Consider the following 8,366-nt stretch of genomic DNA (forward strand, 5'->3'; position numbering starts at 1 on the left):
ACGTGGCTCTGACCCTCTCCTCTGGATGGACAGAGCTGGACTCATCTCCGGTGAACCTGCACAGCGATGAAAGGCAGGAAGACGGTGGCCCACTGAGCTCCCCGGGTGAGACCGCTTTTTGGCTTCCTCTGTGCATGAGTACCTGGTGGGCTCTTAGAAGCCATTGTTGGGATTCAGAGCCCTGGTCCTGACTCGCTCCCCACCCACTTCCCTCGCTCGTTTCTCTGCCCTGCCTGTGGTCTCATCAGGTTAACTGGGAGGAAGCAGGTAAACCCCTAGAACAGAACAGGCCTAGCTCATGGTGGACACTCAGTAAATGGTGGTGCCCTCCTGATGTGAGTCCCGACAGAGGGGGAGAGCCATGGGGTGTCTTCAGGGGATGGGCCCTGGGAACACAGAGTGTGTGTGTGACCTAGAAGTGACTTCTGAGGAATCACAGGCCACTTGTGACTAAGGCGCAGAGGTCCACCGACTGCCCGGCTTGTCTTGGTCACATAGCTCATCGGGTGGCACGGGTTTGGGAGTGGGGGGGGTCCGACTCAGCTCTGTCTGGGTAAGAGCAGAGGTGACTGTGCTGTTCACTGTCAGCGGCTGACCTCAAAGCCCCTGCTCTCTCTTACGGAAGCGCCTGAAGTCCCTGCCTTGCTCATTGCCGCCTCGGCACAGCCTTCTGTTACGCGTCCTAGGTGCATGGCCCTGCTCACCGTCTTCAGATCTTGGCGCCTCTGCACGCGTCTCAGGCACCCACCTCACTCCTCTGTCCATTCTCGTTGGTGCCCTTCCCCCTGCGGCACTCCTATTCTCCCTCCTTTTCGTGTCCTTACTCTCGTGCCTAAATCCTCATCACCCTCTGTAAATCTTGCCTCCCGGGACACCTCAGACCACTCTCCTCCGTGGCAGGGCGTAATTGACCGGCGCTGGCCATTTGTCATTTCAGGTGGCGAAATGCAGACTAAGATCAGGGACTTGCCTCTAGGTGAGGAGCACCCAGAACAGGAGCCCGGGCAGACACCGTGCCACCTGGGCGAAGCCATCACCCAGCTACGCACCTGTGCAGAAGCTGGAGAGCGGGAGGGCAGCTTACAAAGGAAGCAGAAAATCACCACCGGGAAGAGGCGGCACGTTTGCCACGAATGTGGAAAGAGTTTTGCTCAGAGCTCAGGCCTGACTAAGCACAGGAGAATCCACACGGGCGAGAAACCCTACGAATGTGAGGAGTGCGGCAAGTCCTTCATCGGGAGCTCTGCCCTCATCATTCATCAGAGAGTCCACACTGGTGAGAAACCCTATGAGTGTGACGAATGTGGCAAGGCCTTCGGTCACAGCTCAGACCTTATCAAGCACCAGAGAACTCACACTGGGGAGAAGCCCTACGAGTGTGAGGACTGCGGGAAGGCCTTCAGCCAGAGCTGCAGCCTCCTCGAACATCACAGAATCCACACGGGGGAGAAGCCATATCAGTGCAACACATGCGGCAAGGCCTTTAGGCGGAATTCGCATCTCCTGAGACATCGGAGGGTCCACGGTGATAAGGATGTTCAGGATCCGGAACGTGGAGGGACTTGGGAGGATCAGGGGAGGGTGGAGAGGTCCGAGGGGAGTGTTGAGGCCCTCGTGTCTTACACATGTGATGAGTGTGAGAGGAGTTTCACTAGGAGCAGGAGCCTTATCGAACATCAGAAAATCCACACAGGCGAGAAACCCTATCAGTGTGACGCGTGTGGAAAAGGCTTCGCCCGAACTTCATACCTTGTTCAGCATCAGAGAAGCCACGGTGGGAAAAAAATTCTGTCCCGGTGACGCAGGTCTTACATGCCAGCGTTGTAGTTCATTCCTCACTGAGCTGACACCGCCCGGGAGGCCTTCCTGAGTAGTGCACCAGGGATGTCCTAACCACCACACATCACCAAGCATGTGAGAAAGCACCCAAATGTTTGTCATCATAAATAGTCATTTTCTGCTGCCATCTGCTGGGCAATTTGGTAATAACATCATAGTGCAGGTCATGAAAAGTTATTTCTGCTGCCAGCTCTTTTTTTGTTTTTTTAAATAACATGCGTGTGTATTATATCATAAAAATTTATTTTCCGCTGCCATCTGGTGAGCATTTGGGGAATAACACCCAAGTTTATGCCATTATGACAATTTATTTCCTGACCTCAGCTCACGTGCATCTTGCAACACCAGTGTAATAAAATTTATCCTTTGCTGCCATCTGGTGGGCATTTTGGGAATAACACCAGAGTGCATGTCATTAAAAGTTTTTTTCTGTAGCTCTCTCCTGTGCATTCTTAAATCAGCACTCAAGGATGTGTTGTTATGAAGGTTTTCTCTGCTGCCATTTCATGTGCATCTTGGGGAAAACACAAGAGTGCAGCTCACGAGGTTACATGCCATTTCATGGGCATTTCAAAAATAACACCCGAGTCTGTCATGATAAAAATTTATTTTCTGCTGCCATCCTGTGGGTATTTGGAGAACACTCAAGTGTAGGTCATGAAAACTTTTCTGCCCTCATCTTGTGTGCTTCGTTATGGGAGCAGAGTATATGTAATAAATGATTCTGCTGCCATCTGGTGGGCATTTTGGGAATAACCACAGTGGGTGTCAAAATGTGTTCTCTGTGACTATCCTGTGTGCATTTTGAAAATAACGCTCGAGAGCATTTTCTTATAAATAGTCTAGCCTGCTGCCATTTCAGCGCATCTTGGGAAAGCAAAGGAGTGCATGTTATGAGCAGTTATTTTCTGCTCATGGCATTTTGAAAATAATATGTCAGTTATTTATCAGGACATGTCATAAAAATTTATATTATGCTGCCATGTGGTGGCCATTTTGCGAAGATCACAGCACATGTCATAAAGAATAACTTCACCTGCTATCTCGTGTGCATTTTGAAAATAAGGGTTGTGAAAAGTTACTGTCTGTAGCCATTTCATGCGTATCTTGGGGAAATCAGGGAAGTTCATGTCATGAAAAATTATCTGCTGCTGCCAGCCATCTCATGCCATTTCAAAAATTACAAACTAGTGTATGTCATCATAAAAATTGTTTACTGCCATCCCGTGGGCATTTTTGGAATAACACCCCAGTGTATGCCATCATGATAATATATTTTCTGCTCTAATCTACTGTACATTTTGGAATAACCAGAGTGGAAGGAATAAAAAAACTACTCTCTGCTGCCATCTGGTGAGCACTTCAGGAATGACACGCAAGTGCAAGTCATCATGAACAGTCTCTGCTGCGATCTGGCCTGCATTTTGGGAGTAACACCACAGTGCCTGTCATGAAAACTTATTTCTGCTGCTGTCTCGTGTGTATATAAAAATATTACTGAAAGGCATGTTATGAATTTGTCTTCATTTTGTGTGAATATTGGGAATAACGCAGGATTGCATTTCATGAAAAGTTATTCTCTGCTGCCATCTCATGGGCATTTTGAAAATACTGGTGTATGTCAGAAAAATTTATTTTCTGCCGTCATCTGGCTGGACTTTTAGAAAAAACATCTGAGTACTGCGCATCATGAAAATTCATTTTCTGCCACAATGTAGTGTGCATCTTGGGAATAACATTAGAGTACAATTAAGAAAAAGGCATTTTCTGCTGCCATATGCTGGAAACTTTGGGAATAGCATCCAAATGTATATTCTCAAAAAAAGTTATTCTGTGCTGTCATCCTGGGCATCACTTGAGTAACACATGTATGTACGTATGTTATCATAAAGTTATTATTTATTGCCATCCAGTGTGTATCCTGGAAATAACTAATGAGGTATGTCATCATGAAAAGTTATTTTTTCGCTGGCCAGTCCCGGGATGCGAGAGCGCCCACCCAAGGCACGCCTGGGAATCCGCCAAGACACCCGGTTCCTTAACGCGGCTGGTGCCCCCGTGGCAGAGACCATGGGAGGCTACGCACGGGCCGGGGTCCTGCCGAGCGGCCAAGACTGGGCAGGCAGGCGGCCGGAGTTCTGGGCAATCCCGGACGCGAAGGCGCCCACAGAGACCTGCCGCGAACCGGCCAAGGCCCGCGGCGAGGTGCCGTAGCGCCGCCGACACTGGCTGGCCGCCGAGTGGCCGGCGGAATCCCCCATACCCCACAGGAGGTGCGCTGCAGGCGCGGGCGTCTTCGGCGCCCGGGAGGCCAGGCTCGAGCTCTTGGGGCGGCAGGCGACAACCTCTCCCGTCTACGGCCATACTACCCTGAACGCGCCCGATCTCGTCTGATCTCGGAAGCTAAGCAGGGTCGGGCCTGGTCAGTACTTGGATGGGAGACCGCCTGGGAATACCGGGTCCTGTAGGCTTTTGCCGCCCCCTCCTTTTGCCGCCCTCCAGCCAGGGTGCCGCTAGACACCCCCGGGCCCTGCCCACTCGCTCGATGTCTCGGCGGTCCGTGATAGCCGCCCAAGCCCAAGCGCTGCCCGCGCCGCCCCGCGCCGTTGCCGGCCTCGTCTGCTCCCGTACAGCCAGCCCTGGGCTGTTTTCGCTCTCCGCTCCGGGCCCTTCCCGTCCTGGGCTCCGCGAGGCCGAGCCCCTAGACACACGCCGGCAGTGCGCTGGCATCCCCGGGATGCGGGAACGGAAACCCCCACGCGCCCCGCCGCGGGCCGCTCCGCTCCGCGCGAGGCCTCAAGTCTCGGCCCGCAGGCTTCTCCCCGCCCTTCTCACGGGACAGCCAGGTGTCCTCAGACCAGGTGCGAGGCCTCCCCGCACAGCCGAGACTGGAAGCGCGACGGACCAGCCGCGTCAGAGAGGCTGAGACGCACGAGAGCGCGCGTGCGCGCGACTGCACGGCGAGAGCCCCTCTCGCTCGCGACAGGCCGCAGCGAAGGACCTCACACACGCACACACACGCACACACTCCAGTGAGCCCGTGCGTCTCTCCTTTCTGCGTCGGGACCCCCCGCAGGACTATGAGCACAATGAACCTCCTTGAGCCCCAGGCCTGTCCTGGGGTACGGGGCACGAACCTCCTCCCTGCCCGAGCCCAGCCCCGGCACGACCGTCCTCTGCCGTGGAAGTGGCCTCTTCAGAGCGGCCGCAGGGTCTCGGGATCACAGTCGGGGAGGGCAGAGGAGGAGTGCGTCTGGGTCACGGCCGGAGCCCGGATGTATAGGGGCCGCAGTGGCCTAGGCGCGCAGGTGGCCGAGTGCATGGCGGGCCACGCCCGGGCCGGGCCAGGGTCCGGCCGAGGGTCCGAGACTGGGCGGGCGGGCGGCCCAGGTCCTGGGCAGTGCCGGGACGCGAGAGCGCCCACCCAGACCTCCCGCACTGCCGCGAACCGGCCAAGGCCCGCAGTGTCCTAGCGCGGCCGGCCGAATACCCCAGACCACCCAAGGAGGTGCGCTGCAGGCGCGGGCGTCTCCGGCTCCCGGGAGGCCAGGCTCGAGCTCTTGGGGCGGCAGGCGACAACCTCTCCCGTCTACGGCCATACCACCCTGAACGCGCCCGATCTCGTCTGATCTCGGAAGCTAAGCAGGGTCGGGCCTGGTCAGTACTTGGATGGGAGACCGCCTGGGAATACCGGGTGCTGTAGGCTTTTGCCGCCCCTCCTTTTGCCGCCCTCCAGCCAGGGTGACCCTGGACGCCCCCGGGCCCTGCTCGCTCGCTCGCTCGCTGTCTCATGGGTCCCGGGCAGCCGCCTGAGCCCAAGGGCGTCTTCAACGGCCGCGAGCCCCGCATCCTCGCCGGGCCTCACCGGGTCTCCTGCACCAGCCCTGGGCTGTTTTCTCTCTCCACTCCGGGCCCTTCCCTTCCTGGGCTCCGCGAGGCCGAGCCCCAAAGACCGCGGTCTCTGACACACGCTGGGAGTGCGCTCGCATCGCCGGGGCGCGGGACCGGCCACCCCTACCTGCCCCGCCGCGCCCCGCCCAGCCCCGCCCCGCCCGAGGCCTCAAGTCTCGGCGGGCACCTTCTCCCCGCCCTTCTCACGGGACAGCCCGGTGCCCTCGGAGCAGGCGCGAGGCCGCGCCCCGCACAGCCAGGACGGGAAGCGGGACCGACCAGCCGCGTCAGAGAGACCGAGACGCACGAGAGCCCCTCTCGCTCGCGACAGGCCGCAGCGAACGGCCACACACACGCACACGCACACACGTGCACGCGCGCACACGCACACATATGAACACACACTCCATGGAGCCCCTGCGTCTTTCCTTTCCGCGGCGGGACCCCCGGCTGGACTCTGAGCACAATGAGCCTCCCTGAGCCCCTGGCCTGTCCCGGGGCCCCGGGCACGGGGCACGAACCGCCTCCCCGCCCGAGCCCAGCCCCGGCACGACCGCCCTCTGCTGAGGAAGCGGCCTCTTCAGGGCGGCCGCAGGGTCCCGGGGTCACAGTCGGGGTCCGGCTCTGTGCGCTCGTCTGCGGGTCCCGTCGCGCTCTCTGTGTGGCGGGCACGGCCTCGCCTCTCTCGTCTCTCTCTCCGTCTCTGTCCCTTTCCTCCTCACTGTGTCTCTATATCTGAGCGCAGCCAGCTCGCGCGGCCCTCCCCTTCCCCGGCGACCTGTCCTTGTCCCCTCCTTCGTGGCTCTCACTGGGCCTCCCGCCCTGGCCACCTGTGTCCTCCTTTATCCTTCCCTCCCGGTCGCTCGCTCGGTCTCTGGTTTCTCTGTGCCTCTCTGTCTGTCTCTCTTGATGGAGAGAGTCGAGGTGAAGGCGAGGGGCAGCGGACTGGGCGGGTCCCTGGTCCCGGTGGAGGGCGAGGGCTGCGTCCGTCCGAAGCGATGCCTCAGGGTGTGACCGGGGGCTCCGTGTGGTTTTGGGCGGGTCGGGCGCGGCTCGGCGGGGAGCGCAGGGGAGGGGAGCGTCTGGGTCAGGGCCGGGCCGCGACGTGGCAAGACGCACCTGCCTCGGTGCCGCAGTGGCCGAGAGGATGGCGGGCCACGCCCGGGCCGGGGTCTTGCCGAGCGGCCAAGACTGTGGAGGCCCGGGGTGCGAGAGCGCCCACCGGATCTCCGGCGCCGCCGGTAAGCGGCCAGGCCCGCGGTGGCTTAGCGCGGCTGGCGCTGGCTGCCCGCTGTTTAGTCGTCGGATCCCCAGCAAACTACCCAGGAGGGGCGCTGCAGGCGCGGGCGTCGCCGGCGCCCGGGAGACCAGGCTCGAGCTCTTGGGGCGGCGGGCGACAGCTTCTCCTGTCTACGGCCACACCACCCTGAACGCGCCCGATCTCGTCTGATCTCGGAAGCTAAGCAGGGTCGGGCCTGGTCAGTACTTGGATGGGAGACCGCCTGGGAATACCGGGTGCTGTAGGCTTTTTGCCGCCCCTCCTTTTGCCGCCCTCCAGCCGGGATGCCCCTGCACGCCCCTGGACCCTGCTCGCTCGCTCGCTGTCTCGGGGGTCGCACGAATGGCCGTGCGCCCCTCGCCACCGCCCGCCTCCACCTGCTCTCCTGCCGCCAGCCCTGGGCTGTTTCCTCTCTCCACTCCGGGCCCTTCCCTTCCTGGGCTCCGAGGGGCCGAGCCCCAAGGGCGGAGGGCGCTGGGCGGATGTTGAGGTCTCGGAGCGAAGCGTTGTCTGGTGGTGTGGCCCGTGTCTCCGCGTGGTTCGGGGCCGGTCGGGCTCGGCCACAGCGCGGAGCGAAGGCGAGGGGTGGGTGTGGTTCAGGGCCGGGCCGGGACGTGGCAAAGCCGCACCCGCCTCGGTGCCCAGGTGGCCGAGAGGATGGCGGGCCGCGCCCGGGTCGGACTCCTGCCGAGAGGCCAAGAGCGGTGAGGCTCGCGTTCGGGGGGTGGAGTGGGGGACGGGGCTAGGTCGTCCCGCCATGCGAGAGCCCGACCCAGACCTTCGGCATGGCGGGGAACCAGCCTCGGCCCGGGATGAAGGTGCGAGGCGGGCGCGCTCTCCAGGACCCCGAAGTCCTGCGCGCGTCGCTCGAGGGCTCTGAGCGCGGGAGCCTCTGCCCGGCGAGGGGTCTGCGCCGCATCACCTCTGAGGCCCGCTCCGTGCAGCGCCGCGGCACAGTGGGGGTGACGCCCCCCGAGCGGGACGCGAGCAGCAGAGGCGAGCGCTCGATCAGGCCGGCCGCGGCGATGGCTGCCGCTCCGGACCCCGCTGCGGCTCTGGCCGGTGTAGCGGAGTCCGGTTGCCAGTCAAGTCGGGGCGGCCTTGGCCTTGTGGGGACAGGGGCAGGGGCGGGGCGGACAGAGGCGGGGACAGAGGAAGGAGGGGCCAGTGAGCGGGGATACGGGGAGGGGACCCGGCCGAGGCGGGAGGGACAGAGGAGGGGCCGGGGGCCGTGGCCCGGGCTGGGAAGACATATGGAAAGGACGGGAGCGATTTCAGAGAGAGCTAAGTAGCAAGGGTCTGGACTCTCATTGGAATGGTGGGCAGAGCCCTTAAGGCAGGGGACACTTCTCGGCTG

General features: G+C 60.7%; 1 protein-coding gene and 3 non-coding genes across 4 annotated transcripts; all 4 read left to right on the forward strand.

Moving 5' to 3' along the window:
- Window positions 1-5: 5 nt before the first annotated feature.
- On the forward strand, window positions 6-3,351 carry LOC120598303 (zinc finger protein with KRAB and SCAN domains 4-like; the record flags this gene model as incomplete). Its single annotated transcript, XM_039857067.1, has 2 exons — window positions 6-105; window positions 938-3,351. Coding segments are annotated over 2 exons (963 nt in total), but the record flags the coding sequence as incomplete, so codon positions are not given.
- Window positions 3,352-4,191: 840 nt separating this feature from the next.
- LOC120598307 (5S ribosomal RNA) lies at window positions 4,192-4,310 on the forward strand. The gene has a single exon (XR_005651550.1). It is a non-coding gene; the product is annotated as a 5S ribosomal RNA (ribosomal RNA).
- A 1,116-nt stretch (window positions 4,311-5,426) lies between these two features.
- Window positions 5,427-5,545, forward strand: LOC120598304 (5S ribosomal RNA). Its single transcript, XR_005651548.1, has one exon. It is a non-coding gene; the product is annotated as a 5S ribosomal RNA (ribosomal RNA).
- Window positions 5,546-7,138: 1,593 nt separating this feature from the next.
- On the forward strand, window positions 7,139-7,257 carry LOC120598306 (5S ribosomal RNA). The gene has a single exon (XR_005651549.1). It is a non-coding gene; the product is annotated as a 5S ribosomal RNA (ribosomal RNA).
- The last annotated feature ends 1,109 nt before the right edge of the window (window positions 7,258-8,366 follow it).

Source organism: Pteropus medius, unplaced genomic scaffold (genome assembly GCF_902729225.1).
Source record: "Pteropus medius unplaced genomic scaffold, Ma_sr-lr_union100, whole genome shotgun sequence".
NCBI classification, from domain to species: domain Eukaryota; kingdom Metazoa; phylum Chordata; class Mammalia; order Chiroptera; family Pteropodidae; genus Pteropus; species Pteropus medius.